This window comes from Clavelina lepadiformis, chromosome 2, assembly GCF_947623445.1.
Source record: "Clavelina lepadiformis chromosome 2, kaClaLepa1.1, whole genome shotgun sequence".
In the NCBI taxonomy this organism is placed as follows: Eukaryota; Metazoa; Chordata; class Ascidiacea; order Aplousobranchia; family Clavelinidae; genus Clavelina; species Clavelina lepadiformis.
This window is the reverse complement of record NC_135241.1, coordinates 5,513,701-5,536,066: the sequence shown is the minus strand read 5'-3', so window position 1 is coordinate 5,536,066 and position 22,366 is coordinate 5,513,701. Positions and strand designations below refer to the sequence as shown.

The 22,366-nt window shown below is 35.0% G+C and overlaps 2 protein-coding genes across 3 annotated transcripts; one reads left to right on the top strand and one right to left on the bottom strand.

Moving 5' to 3' along the window:
* The first annotated feature begins 1,605 nt into the window (after positions 1–1,605).
* LOC143445102 (uncharacterized) lies at positions 1,606–15,393 on the top strand. The gene is made up of 9 exons (XM_076943963.1): positions 1,606–3,304; positions 5,052–5,317; positions 5,671–5,811; positions 6,612–6,849; positions 7,020–7,170; positions 9,851–10,011; positions 10,229–10,820; positions 11,053–11,342; positions 12,403–15,393. The coding sequence occupies exons 2-9, from the start codon at positions 5,099–5,101 to the stop codon at positions 13,830–13,832; spliced, it is 3,222 nt and encodes a 1,073-aa protein (XP_076800078.1). The 5' UTR covers positions 1,606–3,304; positions 5,052–5,098; the 3' UTR covers positions 13,833–15,393.
* Positions 15,394–15,680: 287 nt separating this feature from the next.
* Positions 15,681–21,357, bottom strand: LOC143445103 (uncharacterized). 2 transcript variants are annotated; one of them, XM_076943965.1, is made up of 9 exons: positions 21,154–21,357; positions 20,163–20,242; positions 19,732–19,820; positions 19,463–19,647; positions 19,237–19,380; positions 18,453–18,656; positions 18,181–18,245; positions 17,874–17,970; positions 17,540–17,744 (listed from the first exon to the last, which is right to left on the bottom strand). In XM_076943965.1, the coding sequence occupies exons 1-9, from the start codon at positions 21,166–21,168 to the stop codon at positions 17,664–17,666; spliced, it is 960 nt and encodes a 319-aa protein (XP_076800080.1). In that variant the 5' UTR covers positions 21,169–21,357; the 3' UTR covers positions 17,540–17,663. The 2 variants fall into 2 exon arrangements, with proteins under 2 accessions (XP_076800079.1, XP_076800080.1); XM_076943964.1 differs by lacking the exon at positions 17,874–17,970 and having other exon boundaries at positions 15,681–17,744; positions 21,154–21,353.
* Positions 21,358–22,366: the final 1,009 nt, after the last annotated feature.

Genomic DNA, 22,366 nt, shown 5'->3' with positions numbered 1-22,366 from the left:
TCATAGGCTATTCTACTGTGGGCCTATGCCTTTGCAACCAAAACGATAAAATTTTATGAAGACTTGCCCATGAAACAAATTGATGAAAAAGAGCCTAATTGTAGGTTATGCAGCGGACATGATTTGAAATATCGCTATTTCATAAGCGTAGGCCTAATTCACGTCGAATTCTCTTTCATAATTGTTTGGCAAGGTTGAACAGGTTCGGCAAAAGAATGGCCAGGGCGTATATGGGCTACAGTATATATTGTCTCAAAATATAAATAGACTACCTGCCAACAACCTAATGTGGTTGCGGTCACATCGCACGAGTCAAGGCCTTCGCACAGCGGAGCTTGCGGAAAAATTGCACCCGTCCAGACTTCATATAGCGTAGCAAACCTTTCTCATAATCCGCAAGATAAGGAAAGGAAATTATATGGCACCTTTGTAAACATCACTCAGCTTCGCTAAATAATATTGTTATTGAAAGTGCGTTGCTAATCTATTATCACAGGACATTATCACAGCACGCAATCCAATTTGGGATACATGGGAAAGCCTTATATAGTCTATCTGCTTAACAGCATTTAAATGCTAACTAACTGCATGATAACTTTTGTTTTATTCACATCATGCATGTCACAAGTGTATGCATTTCATAAAACGGTATAGTCCAATATTGCACAGTTTGTAATAATAAACTGATGTTAACGATATAATAGCTTTGAAAATACAATAATAAAACTTGACACACTACTATACGACAAGCAATATGACGTGCCTTGGTATTTTGGCAATCTAGTTTTTGTGCCGCCAACCAAAAAAGGAAGAAAACCCAGCAATAATTTAATAGTACCCCAAATTAGCATGAGACTTTTACTATTCAGGTGTCATTGGCTAAAAAATTTTTAAAAAGCCAAAGAGGTACGGTAATGAAAAATTTTACCCGAGTTGCCATGGGACAACCACCCTTTTTCGATAAAGTTTGTGAACCGTACAATGTAAATGAGCAGAATATACGAACGAACGTTCAAGCTAAACAAAATCAAGTTTATTTGTCACCATAAAAACCGTCCGTATGCAATTGGATAAAAATGTGAATTTTAAATTGTATTAGTCAATGGGTAATAACAATCAGTACTGTTATTTTATTAGAAAACTCTTTTTCGGTATTTTTTAAAACTTTTAAGTCTGCATTTATCTGTAGAAGTCCGTTTTTAGTAATTTTAGATTTCCGTAAAAGTCATAGATATCCTATAAAACACGAGTTTACGTGCTTTATAGCATATCTATGGTAAAAGTCCGGATGAATTTCGTCTATTGCCCCATTCCCAGTTTGAGTTGGTGTCCCAGATAAGTTTTAGAATTCAGATTAATTTAGGGTTTGGAAAAGATGGGCTATGACACTTAAAGTTGAAAGTTGGCATGCATTTTAATTTGCAGATAATTATAATTGTCTTAAGCCATTAAAATTAGCCTAGTACTGTAGCTTCCTTACAGATTAGTGATTGTTAACTGTAAACTTTTTACCGCCTTTCCTGTACTTCCGCAGATTATAGGCTAGGCTTTCGTGTTGTACACCGTCAATTTACGTCAATGCTACAACATTATCATACTTAAGACTATAGGCCTACCTGAATAGTGACTACCATTTTTTATTTTCACGTTCGAACGCTGTTGAAGTAGTCGATAATTAATAAGCCTAGTCACTTAGCCTAGCCGGACTGGGGATTATGGTCGTTTTCAACAAGATTTTGGCCGTTTTTGGATACGCCAAACAACGTAGAATGACCAGTTTGTTGGACAGCTATAAAATATCGTAGGCCTACACAGTTTCACTTAGGCCTATTTAATCTTTAAATCTGTTGAAAATTGAATGCGCAGAAGTCCTGTCCAAGTCATTAAGTGTGCACCACACCTCAAGTGCGGCACTAAAGCTCATTAAAAGCAATCTTGAGTGCGCTTGTGCTAAACTCTGCTGTCTGTTCACTTAGTACCGGTAGCATACATTGAAATAGGCTAGGCGGCTAGGCCTAGGTCAGTAGGGCGGTAGGTGCACTAACCTGACCCTTACATAAGCTATTTTTAACAACAGAACATTAAGAAGAACAAAGTAGGCTAATGTACATAGTTTGTCTTATTCAATCCTGTCAATTAGTCAGTCTTTAAATCAATTAAAAAATGCATGAGTGCATGGAAGTTCTGTCCAAGTCATTAATTGCAAAATAATGCACCTTAAGTGCGGCACTGAAACTCAAGAAAAGCAGTATTGAGTGCACCAGCCATCAAAGAGCACCAGACTATGTAGTTTGGCGTGAGCCATGAGCAAACTCAATATTGTTTTTTTTTACGAGCTGGGATGAGTATCAATGGCGCACTTGATGGCTGACATAAAACTTTTGTTCACTGAATTTTTATTTCATAAGGAGGTTAAATATGACCGCTAAATTTTTGACCGAAACAGTATTGCACATACGGAGAATAGCGATCTTTCAAAAAAGAGACAATTAGCAAACTTTCTAATCTGGACTATCTAGGCTTATGTAGCTTGTATGTCTCACAATTTTTCCGATATCGCCTATTGGTTAATCGACAGTAGAAGTACCAGCATTGTTCTATATTGCTGAACCAAAAATTGGTTCCATAGTGAGGTAGAGGTTATACAACAGCACATAACTTTGTTTTTATTTTCTGGACGAAAGCTTTTAAAAACAAAAGCTTGCTTCATCATGTGTACTAAGGGATACTAAGACTAGAAGAGTGATCTGCTGGCCTTTGTTGAATATGTTGTTAGATGATTAAGGTTGGTGTGACAAAAGTTTGATGAAATTAGCATGAGGTGAGGTCAGCGGCAAACATATATTTTACTTTTGTAAATATATACAGTACCAGTTTATGCTAATCTTTGTGATTTACTGGCATTATTATTTGCTGTACAAGAGAAACATTCAAATAAGATATTCTGTATTCAGCTCCGTTTGCAAAATTTCTAATCGAGAACAGGAATGGTGGACTGCTGTTTCTAGTACTCACAAATCTTTTCTAAGACAATTGTAAAGGGCTGTGCACAGTGCACATATTCCATTTGAAATTCACAAACTTTAAAACTAGATCTAATGCAGTGAATGTGTTTATAATGCAGTGAATGTACAGCATGCTAACTAACAGAGTTGGAAGGATTAATGGAACTTAAAAAATACTGGCTCTATATGAAGTTGAACAACATTTTTTAAACTTCTTGCATCAGGTTGTCAATAATTCTAAGTGAATGGTATTTTCGGATTACAATACATTACAGCATTTCATGCTTCTTCTACGTCAGGTAAACTTATGTTTTTTTGCGCTTTTCAAGTGATTTTTTGGTGTAAGATCTTATGGCTTACTCTGTGCTGATCATTGTCCACAAATCGATTTATAGGATATGCTGCAAAATGATGTTTTATGCTATATTTGGTTGTCAGTTAACATATTTGGCTGTTGTATGATTCACTTTAATGGAATCCTATTTTGCTTAGCTACAATATTGGATTATGAGTCTACTACTGCTTAAGCTTGATTGAGTACCGTATATACTCAAGTATAGGTCAACATTTTTGCAACTGATTTTCACCTCAAAAAGCAGTGGTCGACCCATACACGGGACAAGCCAGAGTAAAACCTCAAGTGCAGCTGACAGCACGGTGACTGACACATACAAAGTACGGAAAGTTTTCCGATAAAAGCAAAAAGTTTAATCACAAAAACACCAAATAGTAAGCGCAACCAACAATACGAAATAAAGCCAGAAGATGCATTGTATACGTCAGTTTTAAAACCCATCAAACTCTTCTTCATTATTATTGCTGTCATGACATTGCTATCGCTGTTTTTTTCTGACTTGTTAAACTCCCGGGAAGCGGCAGAATTGATAGTTTTTCGGTAAATTCAACAATGGTTAGCTTAAACTTTGAGTTTATTGCACTTTCTAGCCATTTTGTATAAATAACTTAACAGCAACTCGCACTCCTGCCGCTTGCACAAGACAAATATCACGTAACGCTTTCACGCACGAGATGAATATAACTTGTGTCACGTGAGTTCTTTATAGGCTTGTCTTGTGCTGCTGAAGTTTACAGTTATGCAATTGCTACGCAAGTACTGGCAAGCTAGGGAATAAGCTAGTTGACTTATACACGAGAGAATAAAAATATGTCCGATTTTCAGTGAAAAAGTAGGGGTTGACCTATACTCGAGTATATACAGTATCCAAATTCAAACAATAATTTGCATAGAAATGTATATATATGACATATATTTATTTAATTAAAAGGTAACCCCAAAACAAAAGTTTTTAGTTGCTCTTGGTCCTCTATTGCTTGTGTATTCATAAACAGCCTGCTTAAAAGCACCACACTCTGCTTCACTTTATTTGCTGATGACACGGTATTTGTATTACTCAGCAAATTCATATGTAAAGAATAGAGAAAAACCATACATGTGCCTTGCTGAAAAGCAAAAAAAATTTGTTAAATTATTTAAAATATAGCTATGTGATCTTTTACTCTAAAAGGAATTGTGTAAAATATAAAATCATGCTGTATAAGCTGGGAAGTATTTCCTCTCCAGAATGAATAAATATAAATAAAGTACAGCTGCTTAAGTATATACATTTTAAATAAATATATATACATTTTGCGTATAATACCCTTCCAGTTGTTAACTTGAGTATGTGAAGGTACTTCTTGTAAATAAAACATAACACGTGTAATTAAATTTTTGAAATGAAAAAGTTTGTGATTTAACACTATTGTAAATTTTGTTGTAAGATTTTGATGTGCTACCGTTTCAACTCAAAGCTTTAAAATATCAGGCTTGCATAGTCCGACATAAGTAAACTTTGTTAAGTGGAGCTAGATCAGCAACAGTTATGAGCATTTTGGCTCCTTGACCATAGCCTTCTTAAAAGCTTGTATTATGGCAGAAGTGCACATCTGTGACTAAATATAGTATGTAACATACTATACTGCCAAGTACTTACCGGTAGGCAGTATAGATCTGAAATGCAAGCAATATAATTTGTTTATGTTTAGATCTGGGTAATATACTGGCTTTATGTTGACATAAAGGAGAAGCCAAAATGTGGCAGTCTTCTGAACATAGTAAGATCGCAGAATCATATGAACTGAAAAATACACTTGGACGAGGCCATTTTGCTGTGGTCAAATTGGCCGAGCATGTCTTTTCTGGTGAAAAAGTTGCCGTTAAGGTAATAGACAAAACTAAAATGGACAAAGTGTCAGCAGATCATCTGTATCATGAAGTAACTTGTATGAAACTGGTTCAACATCCCAATGTTGTAAGTAGACTTTTGTTTCTTTACTGTAACTTTATGTTGACATTTTTTTCTTTAACTGTTCGAAATTACTTTGCTGTTACAGTTAAATGAGTTATTAAAATTTTGACTTGAATGCTATGCAGACCTTTTAGCTCTTTCCGAATTGTAAGATTTGACAGTCTACCATTAATGACCACTTAATTAGACCTAGAAGTATATACAGTTGGTGTGAACTTAGCTTTGTTAATACATACTTTCTTGGTTTGAACTAGATGCTATCTTCTTTACTAATGTAGAAGATTCTAATGGGTTTTATATGTATGTTGAAGATTTTAATGTGATAAATACATATATTTTAATATTTTTTTGTAAAGGTACGCCTCTATCAAGTTATTGAGACATCAAGCAAATTGTATTTGATATTGGAACTTGGTGATGGTGGTGACATGTTTGACTACATAATGCGACACGACAGAGGGCTGCATGAAGACTTGGCAAAAGAATATTTTGCACAGGTAATATGTCAAAAATTCTTTCACGACTTCCAGTATTCACTTTGTAACCAGTTATGAAATGTGAAAAGATAATCCAAGTGCATACATAACATGAAGTTAGTATCATACAGTATGGTTGTTTCAAAATCTTAAAATTTTTGATATTTCAGTTTTAAGGTTAGGAGAAATGCCATTTTTTGACAGACAGCCGTTTATTTTAACCTCAAGGCCATCTTTTTCACTTCGCATGTACTAATCTTTGTGATGTATGTATATTTATAGTTTAAATAGCAACATTATCTTCTAAGTTTCTTACTTGGCCTCAGTAGCGCTTTTTGATTAGCTTTTGTTTGTAGTAGGGCCTATGTAAAATGATAGGTGTGGTTAGGTAATAAAAATGTCAAAAATCTGTACAGAACAATATCAAAAGGTCGCCTAAACACAGCTCTCTCTTTGTATTTTTGTTGGCATCTAGGTTTAATATATAGCATTGAAGAACATTTGATGTGTGGAAGTTTTTTGAAACATCTTTATTAAAACAGCTTTATTAATATACCTATTACATACTACTGTGTATGTATATAAATTTTTTTTGAAAGTGCTTATAGTGGGTCTTCAAATACCAATGTTTTTTGACTGTATTTATATACTATATGTATAACTATTTTTCTAAACTTTATAAAGTCTTACAATTGCATCAGCGCTTGTCGACATTTTTAAGTTTCATATGTTCATACATATATAAATAATATCATATATTTTATTGTGTTATGCAATAAGTTTCAATAAAATTCCCATAAACAAATATTTTCGTCTTTCAGATTGTTAGTGCAATTGCATATTGCCATAAACTTCATGTTGTACATCGCGACCTCAAGCCAGAAAATGTTGTGTTTTTTGAAAGCCAAGGCCTCGTTAAATTGACGGATTTTGGCTTCAGTAACCAATACAGACCAGGTGAAAAGCTATCCACTTCCTGTGGTTCATTGGCCTACTCCGCTCCAGAAATATTGCTTGGAGAGGAATATGATGCTCCAGCTGTTGATGTTTGGAGTTTAGGTATGTCATTTTCAAGTTCTTGCTTTATCCTAACTACAATAAATCACTAACACCGTTACTGAAGTAACTGACCAACTTTATTGGAAAGTCATGCTTACCTTGTACACTCTTGTAAATGTGTTAGGTGAATATGATTAAAATGCTTCGATTTATCACTGTTATAACATCAGGTGTTATCCTGTACATGCTTGTGTCTGGCGTTGCCCCATTTAATGAAGCAAATGACAGTGAAACCTTAATAAACATCATGGACTGTCGATACACGATGATGGATCACGTCAGTAAAGATTGCCAAGACCTAATACAAAGAATGATAATACGGTTTGTCATTGACAGTTTGAGCAATAAGCAGTTTTAAGTTCTTCAGTGGTATGTGTATATATATATAATGTATTTATATTGTTAAATTTGCTAAAATAAAATGCTACCAACTGGTAATTGTTTTATGTTAAGTTTGCAATGAGTACTGGAGATTTGCTATGTGATCCTTAATGGCCATTCTTGACCGTAAGATTTGGACACTGTCGACTTGATTAAGCTTTAAATTTTAATTTAACATTTTCTTTTTGTTTGTTTATATTATGTATATATATATATATATATATATATATATATATATATATGAGTGATACAACACTAACTGTCACTCGAATTAAGGAAGTAATTAAGACAATATTAACAACATTACGCATAATGACCTTTAAACAGACTTATTGCATATTGACTTATTGTCTCTTAGTCATGAGCAGTTATGTACATAATAACATAAACATATATAAATGTGTGTCCAACTGTCTAATTATAGATAGCAAGCCATGTTAAAAACGTTTCTTGGGGTACCCTAAACTGCAAGTCATGTAATAATGCAGATGCAGCTGTTCTTATAATTGTAGATAAAAGTATATTGGCTCGGTATCCCTTTAAAATCCTATTAATGTACTGGTATATACAATGTACTGCACATAATGCAATTCTAAAGTTTGAAGGACTTGGCGTACTTATAGGACTATCGTGTAAAGTAGTAGTCATTTCTAGATGGTATAACTGGATTACCCCAGGAGCAGAAGGGATATTAAGAAGTGTGTAATTGTAAAATTTTTGAAACAATGTAATACCAGTATAAGTTTGTGAAAAATGTTTTCAAAAGTCTTAAAATAGATTAATGAAGTTGCAAGTTGTTTATTGCAGTAGGTAAACTGGGCCCATGTTTATCGGCGTCAATTTAAAAAAAAATGAAAAAAATAAGAGAGCATATTGAAAGTTGGGGATTCCCCCGTTATGAGATCATAAGATCGGCACAACATTATCGTTATTGTGTAGTTATGTAATGCATTATCATAATGCGTTTTATTAAATAAGCTGGTTGACTTTTCCAACTTGTCCGAAGAAAAATGTTATGCCTACTTTTAGTTAAACTTTAATCGTAAAACGAAATTCTTAGCATAGTTAAAGCAAGTGCTCTTCACCAAAGACGATTTCCCGTACGTATCTGTGACGTAACTGAGAAATTTTACTGCGCAAAAAGCTTAAAAGCAATTTATTCTTTCGTTTCATTTTCATTGAATTAATTAGGCTTATACATACTTTTATGTAATTACGTACGGGAAACAAACGTTTGACTTTATCTTTGGAGCAATTTTTAAGAGCAGCCTCTTTACTTTGATCTACTGCTAAACTGATTGCCTATTGTTAACAACCGACCGAGTTACAGTACGCCGGTAAAATACGACGCGTCCTAAGCTTTTCAATTGATACGTAGAACGAGTATCAAGGGCCAAAGCAGTAGAAAACATTTTATTAATCAGAAGTTTAGTCGTCGTTTAGTTGATTTTTATTAATCAGAAGTGGATACTACAACCATACAACATTTTTTAGTGATGTTGTTTAAAAGCTGTTAACAAATTTTCAAACATCGCCAAAACTATTTTCATAATTTTTTTAACATCACCCGTTATTGCGACGCTTCAGTTCGTGAAGGCCAAAGGGTGAAAGATTTACTCATTGTTGTTCATCACAAATCTGACTTGGGTGAAAAAGCCATTAACAAGTGTATTTACAGAAGCAGAAGTTGCTTTTAGCACGCGAGAGTTGATTCCATTCTATGGGCTTACTTATAAAGTTTTGCAGTTTTAGTACAAGTAACTGGCTAGACACATCACCAGTGACGACATTAAAAAGGAAAAATGCATTATTATGTCATCGTTGAGGCGTTTTCAGAAATTCGCCCCATGTTATGCTTACTGGTTTCTTTTATTATGTCGTTTCACACTTTGGGATTTCTAATCTCACTTCTGCTTATTTGTCCCATGTTGCGCTCTTTGCTCTCATAGCTGTCATCTATTTATTATTTTGCATTATCCCTTGTTCCCTCTTAAGTCTTCTCAAGGTAAGCAAATGTTCCTCTCTCTCCTTTTCTCCCTCATTTCGTTTTGCGCTTTCCTCCCTCTCTTATCATCACGTTGACTTAGCATTAGACTTAGCACTTGTGGTAATTATCTTCAATCGTATTTATGCCCAGCACCCTCAATGACAGCGCAGGTGATTTCGAAAACAATTATTTATTGCAATTAGGGCGAAATGTTGACGTTTGATAGCAAAAATAAGAAAATTATAATTTATAGGAAATTGCATGAGTTACTTAAAGGTGAAAGCAGTGGAGCGAACCTGTATTTGCCCCCCCCCCCAAAAAAATTAAAAGAAACGTTGGAGTAAGGCCAACACTGTAATTAAGCAGTATAGAAGAAATGAAAACTTCTTACTTTGATGGAAATATTTTTGAACTTATTCAAAAACTTATTTTGCCATTTTGAACTTGTTCAGATTGTTATAACCGTTTTTTTGATTGAAATGAAAACGTGTCCCAGTTCTATGTGTCTTGGTATTAATCAACATTTCCTTATTTTGGGTCTCGTCTGTGACAATACCATACTACCTGTTTATTTAATTTGATTTAAATGCATATTTCTATGCTAACGTTGACTTGGCCTGGTTTCTATCTTAGAGAGCCTTCGGAACGAATTGCACTCAGTGATATTGTCATTCACCCATGGCTCAATGGAGCAAAGTCATTGAGAAGAGCCAGAAGGAACTCAACTCCCATTCTTGTTCGAAACAGCATACCTGATGATCTGCATGAAGAAATACTGAGCACAATGTGTAAAGGTATTTTGGATGTAGTCACTAATTGCTGTGGTTATTTGTTGCAGTTGATTGTGATTGATAACTAGGCTGGATCTTTACTTTGGAGTATTTAGATTTAAGAGTTTTGTTTTAACACTTTACCTAAAAATATATACAAAAGCTAAACCTTTATGATTTTGTCAATCAAACGATTTGCAGTGCTGCAGGAATTACTGAACTTTGTCGTTTTTTTTTTTAGCAAACCTTGCTGATAGGGAGGAAATATTGAAGGCATTGGATGAAGACAGATATGATCATATTACATCGACCTATTTCTTACTTGCGGAACGTGACTTGTTGCAACAAGAAGTAAACGAAAAGCCAAGCAAAGCACAGAATTTTAGCTCAGATGAGGAGCTTTCTGATAGTGCTCCTGCATCCAGAAGAGAGAGTTTTGATCGCAACTTAGGCAAACCGATTCCACATAAACTCAGGCCAATGCATACCGGGGTGCAGAATGTTGCTTCCTGCTCCACACATCTCTATTCTGTTTCACCTCCGAATAAATCTTTCTTCCCGCCCAGTCTTGCTTCAGGTGATCTGGGAAGAAAAAGGACAACCAGCTCAAGCTCTGAAGAATCAAACTCTTCATTTATTCATGCAAAGACTGCATCATTTATCAGAGAACATTTGACAATTACTCCACGGCACGGATTCAGTGTTGCTCATGGAGGTATCGATACCTTGATTGAAGAGGAAGAGAGAAGTCGCTCACAGACAACAACTGATGATGAAGGTGATCCTGGAGATGATTTTGGCAACATCCTAAATGCAGATCTTTTGGCTTCGCAGTAAGTAACATTATCAGCTAACAGTGCAGCGAAGCATCTAATTTATATATAATTGTTCTTCGGCAGAGAGTGTTTAAATTTATCAAGTAAACTGATGTACTGATGTGTGTGATTGTTTTGTTAAAGTATATGAAAGTTATTGAATTGTATGTTTTTGTCATCCATAGGCCAGTTCTTTTCTTCTAGTACCAGTATTTTGCATTCATACAATGTTTGACTCTACAACTTTCAGCTTAACAAGAGCATCATTGCAAATCAAGAGAATTAAAAAGCGGAAAAGTGCCCCAGTTCTAAATGAAATCTGCGAGGAAAACGAACCAGAGAGTGATTTTTCTGACATGGTTAAAGATGACCATCACCCATATCATCAAACCAACCATGTTCACCAATTTGGAAGGCATTCAATTTCAACATCATCCCCCTATTCCCACAGACAACACCATACTGCATTTAGTGGCAAAGACTCACTCAAAGAGGATTCTGGTTCTGCAAAGTCAGCAACTTTGTACGGAGTTAGGACAGGTCAGTTTGTTCCTTTCCGCAGTGGTCACCATTATACAGCTGTTCTGCTACTGCATTCCTGTGTGGGTTGTTCGTGCGTGCTAGCAAACGTAACACGTAATGTTTATAATATGTGGGCAATGACACCACAAAATAATAATAATAATGAATTGTACGGTAGCATTGTTTAAGTCAAAGTATGACGACTAGTCGACTACCTGTAGGCTGCACTCAAAACTGAGAATTTCCTTATGACCAAATTTGTTTTATATATATATACTGTAATTTTTTTAAACGTCATGAGATCATTTCATGATGTTTGAAATCTATTAAGCTGAAAGTGTCAAAATAAATTGGCCTCAAAATACAATCACAAGTCAAAATAATAAACAACACGATTGTATGATTTTATCATATACTGTATAACATGTTTGCCTAGTATCAGTTCATTTTCTGTTCCAATATGAGCCTCTTAGTTGAATTGTTTATTTAGGTATGAATTATTGGGTATTTATTTAGGGTGCCTTTTATCCACCACTTAAAGTATAAAAACTTCCCCAGTTCTAATCCAATAGGATTTGAGTAATGTCATTAAAAGGGATTTGAACACTGAAGCATGTGCCTCAATCCATTACACAGTCTGAGAGTTCCTCTTACTCGGTAGTATATTTTTTATGCAACCTACTTCAGGCAATCAGGATTTATGTACTTGTGCGTTATAGTCATAACGTTATAGTCAAACGATACACTTAACTAGACATATATTCTTATATTCTAAGATTTCTACGATTGCCTTTAAATCATATGTGTTACTAACTATTTATCTGGAGCGTATGTAATATTGACTTTATTTTAGAACTTTGTTAACTCGCGAGTGAATTAGCGTTAAATGCATTTGTGCGCACAAGTGCTACTGAATTTGTTTGCTCATGGTGTGTCTTTTACCAAGGCATTTGCTACTTGGCCAAGTTGGCTTACTATAAAGGTCACAGGCTTTATGGCATTATAGCACTAAAAGTTGTTGTTTTAGCAAGTAGCGTGTTTAGTTAGTATATAATTTATTTGTTCTCTTCCATAACAGGACGACCCCTCAGAAGACAAAGGTCACAAAGGTCGAGTAGTTCGGAAACAAGTGACGATGACAGCGAGAGTCAGCGCACTAGCAAGACCAACTTGAGCACTGTGGCTTCTTCGCTCTTAAGGCGCCGTGACTCAACTTCTGATGATGATGATGATAAGGGATTTAATGGCGGTGGGAAGGAAGGAACTGCTGGAAAAAATATAACTGACATTTCTTCTGATGCCTTCACTGTTTCTGACTGCACAGCTACTGCACAGGCTGTAAATGATACTACAAAGGATAAAGAGACATCAAGAAGTGACAAAAATAATAACTCTTTAAAAGAAGAAGCCTCTGACAAGGTTCTCTTAAACAATGCCAATGACTTGCCTATTTTCAATAGAAAGTTACTGAATTTAGATGGCACAGACCATAAAATTAAAAACGTCTTTGGTGTGCGAAGCCGAAGTGCCGAATCCCACACATCTTCTCATTCTTATGTTACCTCAAGTCGAAGCTGCAGTAGTGCCAGAAGCAGCTGCAGTAGCCTTAGCACGAGTCATCGTTATCGACCTGGTGTAAAACGCAGTGGCTTCTGGGTGCTGAAAAACAGCAGTTCTACTAGATCCGACACTGGTCTTGTGTTGCGCTGCCACATCAACAATGCCAAACTGGGTAAATGTACTCGAAACAACAACTCCACCAAGTTTGTCAAAAGATCGTCTTCATCATCATCATTTTCTTCTCTTGGGGAAGATGCTTTGAGGGTGTGCAGCAGTTTGGGATGTGTGAATCCGAAGCATCGAAATCTGGATGCTGCGTGCGAGTCAGATAGTGTCTTCTGCCAGATGGAACATCGTCGTTCTTGCTCGTTGCCACATCGGCATCGAAAATCGAGACTGGTAAGTAACAAGAAAAACATGAAAAATGAACGCACACAAACACCTGTTCCATATCCTGTGAGTGAGCTGAACATTGATGGCTGTAACTCAAGAGCCATGTCTCAAGAGTCAGTGACAATCAAGCGAAGCAACATAAGTCTTGCATCGTCCACCTGTAGTGGGAGCAAGTTTGTTGTAGACCCACTAAATGAGATACCTCCATCACCGTGCCTGACACCTTTGCCGGAATCAACCATGAAAGAAATAAATCTTCCTACAGAGAAAGAAAGTGAGCTGGATCAAGACATATTTATGTTTCCTTCTCTGCACAATAGTATTGAGGAGCAATCAAAATCCTCCGTGTCAGGATCTCAGGATAGTGTTAACCTGAAGTCTCGATCTCCAACCAACATTCATCGTGCTTCGAAGCGCCTGAGTATTATAACGAAGTTAAACAACCTTAAATCTGCAGCCCAAGGTAGCAGAAACTCTCTCTCCACAAGGCTAAACAAGTCTGAAAGCGCAATAGTCCATAAGGTGAAGGTACAAGACTGCTGTTCAGTTATGTAGCAGAAATGTCAAACTTTTTGTTCGAATGCACTTAACTCTCAGGTTCTTATGACAATTTAGGCCATGTTCAGCCTAATTTGTTACTTGATTTTCAGTGATACACACATTTCAAAAATTTGTGGCTATTCTTACTGTACATTAATTATATTCATGCCACGATTCATTATGAGCATACTAATACACATAAAATATGTTTTTGTGTTTTCTAACAAAATGACAGGCTTATTTGTTGAAACCATTGGGATGATTAAATACTGTGCATGCATTTTGCCAAGTTGTCACAGGAAGTTAAAACAATAATAGCATTGCCATAAAACTATGTTAAGAACATACATTGCATCGTTCAATATCTGCAAATATGCAGACTTTTAAATAGTACTAATTCTGATATTTTATCAGATCAGTGTTGTCGTTTATTTTCTATGAGACTGTTGTTATTGTTTTGTAACATTTCCTCTATATCTAGTAAATTAGTTATTTGCTTAGTAAAGATGGAAAAAGGTGTTTATAAACCTCTTCGTTAGTTCTATTTCTATAGCTGTTTGCGCTTACATTGATTTCCAGATGTGTTTGCTGTTTACCCAACGTTTAATTTAATACCTCGGTGTAGATTAAGTTCATCTCATACCCTGCATATTATGTACTTATTTTGGTAAACGTCATGATATTTAACTGTAGGTATAATGTACAAAGTATTTCCAAGAACACATGGTATTATTAATATTGGTTTCCTCATGTTATTCCGGCTTATTTTCTACTTTCATTTTACACAAAAGCTAAGTGTAATAGATTTCAGTGCAAAATTTACTCACCCTAGCGGTTCAGAGACAAGATATCAGTGATTTGTGTCACTCATTTCACAAATAAACTCTAACCAGTTTGTAAAGTAACAGCCTTTGTTTTATTGCCTTCCGTTAACTACTGTACTTCTGTATCTACGTTCGAATTACTATCTTGCCCATTGAATTGGTTTCCATTATCGTATTTAGTTAAGCATCATGTAAATTGCTAAAATACAGTTTGAGGGCCTGTCAAACCTAAAATGCTGTGATTTTTATGAAAAACAAAGAAGGAAAATAGCATATTTTTTCACAGGTTTAGTCGGGTCTTGTAATGCAAAAATTCAATGGTGGCATTGTGATTTTCTTTTCTTTCTTCTAGGGTGGATATCCCTTCCATCAAATCGTGGCTCTTACGCTTTATAAGTTAGAAAGTTAAGTTTGTTAATAAACGTGGCAAAAGTGATCAGAAAGTAGATATACAGTACATAAGTATACTTTATCACTATGTATCCCTCCTGAAACCTGCATTTGCAAGTTTAATGCAATGACAAAGCACTGGCATTTGATAAGCAATATGCTATGAGTGCGCACTGTTAACCTCCATAAAATAGTTACACATTTCATGTTATTTGAGTACAGTATTACTAATGTTGTTAAAAGAACTCGTTGTTTTAGTAAACTTCACTTGTTTGTATTTTTGTCATCATTTCTGTCGCCACTAGTTGCAGATTTGTAAAGTTTTAACTGTATATAAACAAATCTACAAAACTCTCAACTAATTTGGAAAACTTGTGTGTTTTGTAAATTAGCGACATCATGACATCAGAAACGTGGTAAACCTAGCAGAACAAAATTTTGAGTTGTGAACAATTATACTCATAAACTGCAGTAATTTGTAAGGTTGCATGATATACTTTATCATTAGCACGATGCGTGAAGATGTTGTAGGTTAATAGGTCCAAAAATAAATCCATGCTGTATAACTAAATAATTATTCTCCGAAAAAAATTCAAATATGTGGCAGAGATGTTATTCGAGAGAAAAAATAGCAAAATGTAATCAAAGAGGAAATAGAAATAAATTTATTTTTTCCTAACGCGATAATGCAGAAAGTGGCCATTATAATTAAAAAATTGGCATCAAACTCACTCAGATGATGTTTAGAGAAAAAAACAAAGCAATAACGTAAAGAGAATTTAAGCAATTAGGTCTTGAAAACGTAACAAAAACATAATTATGCTGGACCAAACTACATTTCTATGTTGTTTGCATACAATTATTGGCACAGGTGTTGTTGGGGAGGCTGGGACCCTTACTCGATAATTGGGCTAAATTGGCTTTGAACTGGTGTTGGATGATTTGGGACCCTAATGTACACAGATAAGATGTAGCTACAGCTGTGGTGTGTGATCAGATCATACTCTGTGATGATGTTGATGCATGAACAGCATCATCGGAATTAATTGACTCAAGTAGAAAACTAAGCATAATTTCAGTATTTTATCGTTTAATTGCAATTTTACAACGTTGAGAAAGGCCATTAGAATTCAATATGGCTTTCTCCGTTTTTGATGACTTGTCTAACTCGTTAACACAGGGATATCCCAGTTTTTCACACTTTTGGTAATTTTCATCCTCATACTATAAATAAATAAATAATAGCCTCAGTCAGCTTGCTTTTGGCGGTTGAGTCAAGTCTCACACCCACATGACGGAAAATTTCTTCCTGCGTACATCCACATATGTCACCATTCACCGAGTAAAATTTTGATCTTGTTGGATATTCAAATTCAATATTGCTTTCAATAGCAAATGCACCTTATCAGAAAATATGCCGACAATGCCTATGCTACACAAACATTTTGACGAATTGACATCCGAGTCAAAAAGTTATTTTAAAAGGCAAGAAAAGTAGAAAAGACTTTGTTGTAGTAACAATACGATACAAATACACAGAGCATCATATACATTCAAAATATCAAATAAAATCGTTCAAATAACAAGGGCAAGTGCAATTTAAGAGCATCACTGCAAATGTAGTGTGAACACATGAAAACAAATACTGCACTAGGTAAAATAGACTGCACCATGTACTATAAAACCCTAAATAAGAAAAGCTATCAGAAACCAAAAAATGCAAAGTAGCAAAACCACAAGTTCGAAGATTCGAAACCAATGCAAAACCATCAAAGCTCAAATAAACAATTCAGTAGTTGATTATAAGCAGGACTTTTGCCAACCATATGATTTGCTTGCGTACTTCATTTTAACTTGCATTTTTGTTTGCTTTCATAGTTCATTAATTACAATAGGTCCTTTTCGGATTCCTATATAATAGATTCCTACAAAACACAAAGCACGATAATTTCAAGTACACTTTTGGAAGACTAAGTTTACACAAAATACTCAAAAACAAGCACTTTACATTTATTTTCTCTGCTTAAAAGATTTTCTACTCCAATCAACAGTGGAATATTTTGAATTCCTGTCCTTTGATCCACTGGAAGTTAGGCTTATTTTACTGCCACATAGGTTTGGTCTAGGAGTCGATTTCGTTTTTTTTCTAGAAGATTCGGATTGGAAGGAAAATTTTTCCTGAGGAACTTCAGAATGAATATTTACAGATCTTCGGGAATCAGCAGCATGAACGGTATTTGCATTGTTTATGTTGTCTGGGAAAGTAATCCCCTTAACAACATTTTCTATTAATTCTGTCAACAAGGTTTTACATTCCAATTCTATGTCTCCATTCGTTGCCATGATTTTGTTTGAAGAATTCGATTTTAGTATATTACCCTCCAAAGTATAAAGCAATTTATCAAGGTCATACAAACCCCTTGACATTACACTGGACTTATCCAACTCGCCAACTTTGTCATTACCAGGTTGTTGGATGTTGCCTTGCTGTTCTACTGTGTTGGAGGAATTACCATTCTTATCACAAAAACCCAATTCATCCAAAAATGAAGTAAAAGATTTGGATGGAAAAAAGTTTTTAGGAAGAGGTGGTTTCCTAGGGGGCTTTTGTGGGGTGTTCGACAAAAGTTCATTACTGCTTGATGGAAAACTTCTTGATACAACAGATGGATTTCTTGGTGGCAGTTGCTTTTCTTGTTCTTTTGCTTGGTCCCTATGATTTCATAATTTTCATTTTTCATTTCACAACTAAGTATGAACTTCATTTAGTTAAATTTATTGCAACCAAAATATCATACTAAAGAAATGAGTTGTTGCAGTTATCTCAGATTAACTATAGTACTTGATAGCATGTCAGACAGTGGTCCTTCACATGAAGAAAATTTTGGTAAAACTGTTCAATATATTCAAGCAGGCACGGTTTAAAGTAATCATCCAAGCTGAACAAAAGAATCCCTTTTAAAACCCAGTCCAATGACTAAGTGACTATTTCACAACACTTATAGCCTTCACCAGCTAGCTTCACGGCTACCATTAACCTCAGGAAAGTACTCAACTGCAAATTTAAGATGCAAGGGTGGGCCATTTCTTTACAAAACTGTACGTATGCCATCAAATAAATACTTAGCATTTCTTGCTATTCCGCTTACCTGTTGGTAGTATTGATATTTTGGCAGTTAGTCTGTGTAGATGCTGGTCTTTCCACAGCATGTACCTGTTGTTGAATAACAAATGCTGTACTCATTTGCTGGTAATTTTTGAATGAAGTGATTACCTCCATACAAACAGTTTCATCGTACGATCATGTAACATAAAGCCTTAGATACATTTTAGGCTAAAACGTGGGTAACGTCATTTGAAACGTTTATCACTAAATATATAAAAAATTTCTGTTCTGTAAAATAGCACTACCGATACACACCATCTTAGCAACAGGTGTTATTCCAGTGTAATGATCCATCAGATCAAATAATCTATTTCCGTCACCATGAGCTGTTTTAAACTCATAAATTCCTTCTCCAAGAGGAGCGCGACGACCTGACGTTATAGAAAAATGGCTGGGCTTCTTCGTGTTGTATGATCTTATACTAGACAGTGGCAAGACGCAAGCGATTGAATAATTAGTCTGCATAAAAAACATAAAAAATGAACCGTGAATACAAACAAATATACCACTGGTTAAAGCAGAAACTTAATTCTAGTATAAAATATATGAAATAAACAGTTTTTCGCTCTCCGACAATTCTAAAAAATCATTTTAATATTGTCATTCACGCAAGAAATGTCTTTGTAGCATATACAGTTAAGTCAAAATGACTTTTTAGCATGATAGGAGAGTGAAAAACTCTTCAGTAACAAATTTCTCAACCAACTCTGTTGAGTTCTAAGGGTCAGCATAATGATTTTAAAAACTAGATATCACATATCATTGCTTTAATTTGTTTGTACTGAGATATAATTTTTTTATTTTGGTTTGCTAGCAAATTACCCGTAAAAGCCTCAAGTATTGTGGTAGCACGAAGAGCGCACTTTGCTCCACCATGTTTTGTGTTGCACTATGATTTGTCTCCAACCTTTATTACTATAGGTCGGCATTTTGTTATGCTTTTGTCATTACACTATATTAACTGGTAAATAATTATGTAATACCTGTTATAAGTTGGCAGATAAAGTATGATACACTTCACCCACATTGGTGTTCTTACCTTTACTGCCAATGAGACTGCTTCTGCAGTGACATGCAGCACACATTGGTGATTAGATACTCCAATTTTTTGTGAACACAATCCATCACATGGAATGACATTAAAAGTGTGGCCTTGTATTTCCGACGTTAACTTGGTAAGGTTCTGACAAATTACAGCAAGATTTAATTAAGTAAATAAAATATTGGCATAATAATAAGATTCTAAACAGAATAATTTTTTAAACCTGTATACAGTGCATCCATGCCAGAGCTTCATCACCATATTGCAAGGATATTTTCACAATCAATGATGCCGGAGTCACAAATCCATGGTCGTATACTTGGATCCGAATGATATGTGCTCTACCCTTATCTTTACTTTCATAATCAAAGTCCACAGCATATCTCCATTGCAAAAGGGTTATTTTATCTTTAAAATATTAGTACTTTGTCAAATATTAGTCAAATTTAAACTAGGGTGTAATAAAAAATATTATTATCTCCTTTACCTTACCAGCTACAATGTCAGTTTCTTGCTTTGGTTGTTTTTGAAAAAACTGTACTTCTATGAATTTATCGTGTTGTAAAACCAAGCGAGCATATCTAAAAGAAAAATGGTAAAGTAAAAACAAAAACAATGTGTGATGCCTCTATTGTGTGCATTATATATATCTCAGTCATTATATAATTCTCAGTAGAATTTATATTTCTTCTGATTTATAGAAAAATATCATTCATTGGAGTAAAGCAACAACCAAACCAACCAAGGTACTAACTTATTTTGAGCACTGATGAAGGGTCATGAATAACACTGAGGTTTTATTAAAAAGATATGCTTACATAAATAATAAAATAGTTGATAAATATTAAGAAAAATGCAAAAATAAATTCAGTGAAACCTTCATTAGTAGCAGTAAAAGTCACTTTGTAGGCATTTGGAATTACCTTGTCTTCCATTTTAAATCATTTTGTGCAGTGGCTTGTTGAATCTTTCTTTCCAACCATCCCTCACAAAGTATGTAGCACTGAAAAAAACTTATTTTAGAATTTAGATACATAGAATGTACCACATTTTTTTAAAATCTGGTGAAACTTCTATGTAAAAACAAACATGCAATATTATTAAGCAACCGTGCTAAAAATGTACTATGTCATTGCCAGGAACAATGTGACGGTTCATTCAACATAAACTTTACTGAAAAATTAAATAGTCTTGTAGTTAAAAATATGTACCGTATATCGTACAGCATTTTTATAAGATGAGAAACCTTTTAAATAGGATACTTGTTCATAAGTCTACATATGTGTTGACATTTTTATCTGAGCATTTCAAAGCAAAAAATTTGGCCAAACTGAGGTAGTGTGAAGAGAGACATGAGAGTAACATGATACCGCTCCAGGTCTCCGCGAGTCTTACAATGAATAAATGATACTGTAAATGTGATAATAAATTAACAAATAAAAATTTGCAGAGCAGCCAGACAGCTGGGGGTCCTGCAAATTTCTCATTTTTAACACTTATGGAAGCTTCTTTTCTGGAAACCTTTAGAGCACACAAATGTTTTCTGTGTGTCCCTTGTATATACAATATGCTGTTCTGATTTTAAATGTACCAAGCTAAATTTGTATATATGAATGTTTCAAAATTGATCGCAGTTGCATGCTTTTTTTCAATACCGACTCATGCATAGGATCAGATTCTGTGACGTCTGCCAACTAATTAGCGCTCTTTTAAATACAGTACAAAAGACACTTCTATCGATCCAAAATAGTGCCTACTCTTAATTCTCGACCTGGAAGTTTTGCATGACGGGCCTTATGTTTCAATTGCAGTATAGCCAATAAATTAATACCAGAACCTGCTACTTTGTTACATAGGGTTTAAAAAAAAAACTTATTACATCATAAAGGTAGAAATAAATACTGCATTTATCACCTGCTGAGAATTCATAATGCTGCAATACTATCATAGCCATCGACCTTTATGAAAGAAATGAAATTGTTTCTTGGCCTTCTGAATGGTGGGTGAAAGGATTAGAGGTAAGACAATCTCTGCACTTGAAAAAAAACATACATTCCCTCAATTTCTTGATCACTGTTATTCTGGCAGAATCCTAGCAAGACCATAGAATCCAAAACAACAAAAGGGCAACGCGACGCGACATGACCGCGCACAAACACCTAGCAAAGCAACATGTGTGTTGTTGTGAATCACAGCATGACAGAAAACGCAGTTTCAATCGATTCTGCGGAGAACTCGGTGTTCCAACTTTTTTATTAGGTAATACTAACAGAAATTTACACACCTTTACCCTGGTATCTAATTTCCTGGCACCAATTGTCCGCAATAGGAAGTAATTTTGAGCTATGCATTTCTATTGCATCGTGCCTGGATTGTCATTTTGGAGTACAAGTGAATTCGCTTTGCTTAGATCAGAATGTTTTGACTTCCCACTTTGTCATTTCCGTAGGCTATATGGATTGTAGTGTTGACTTTTCGAGCTCAAAAATGCATTGAAGAGCTCAAATACACAGACTTACAAAAGCTATGTGATATGTCAACAACGAAAAGACAACAGGGTCATCCTAAAGACATACACCTGTCGAAATAGGCTGACGGAGACAGCTTGGAATATTCATGTTTCAACAGCCGAACAACTTGCCCATGACAAACAAATGCTTTTGGAATTCTGACGTGGGTAAAAGGCAAATGCCAGTTTCATTTTTAAACTATCAGTGAACACTGAGTTCACATAGGCTAATTATGTGAGTAAACAATAACCCTCCATAACGCTTATATAGCAAAAGTTCTTCGATAAAGCCATATTTTATTATTCATTATTTGTAGGGCCTATTCTTGATTTTAGAGCTGGAAGTTATTAAAAGGAACCACGTTCTGGCCAAACTACCTGTAAAGATACAAACGACTTAGCCATAATATAACGTGAATGGTGTCGCTGAATACTCTGGACATACTTGGTTGTGAAACACTAAACAAATACTGTATACTAAATATTACAAGTTCATATTTAATCGTAAACGCACCAGTGTTGCTAATGGATTGAGGAGTTTTTCTTTGCTTCCGAATTTCGCGATTTTATTATAAAGAGCTCTGAATAAGGCATAATTTGCTAAACCAGTGTAAAACG

Coding starts and splice junctions, on each gene's coding strand:
- LOC143445103 (XM_076943964.1), bottom strand. Junction 19,381..19,462: donor CATGGATGCACTGTATACAG/GTTTAAAAAATT, acceptor GTAATTTGTCAG/AACCTTACCAAGTTAACGTC. Junction 17,745..18,180: donor AATATCAATACTACCAACAG/GTAAGCGGAATA, acceptor ATGAAATCATAG/GGACCAAGCAAAAGAACAAG.
- LOC143445102 (XM_076943963.1), top strand. CDS start 5,099: ATGTGGCAGTCTTCTGAACATAGTAAGATCGCAGAATCATATGAACTG. Junction 5,318..5,670: donor TGGTTCAACATCCCAATGTT/GTAAGTAGACTT, acceptor TTTTTTGTAAAG/GTACGCCTCTATCAAGTTAT. Junction 7,171..9,850: donor ATACAAAGAATGATAATACG/GTTTGTCATTGA, acceptor TTTCTATCTTAG/AGAGCCTTCGGAACGAATTG.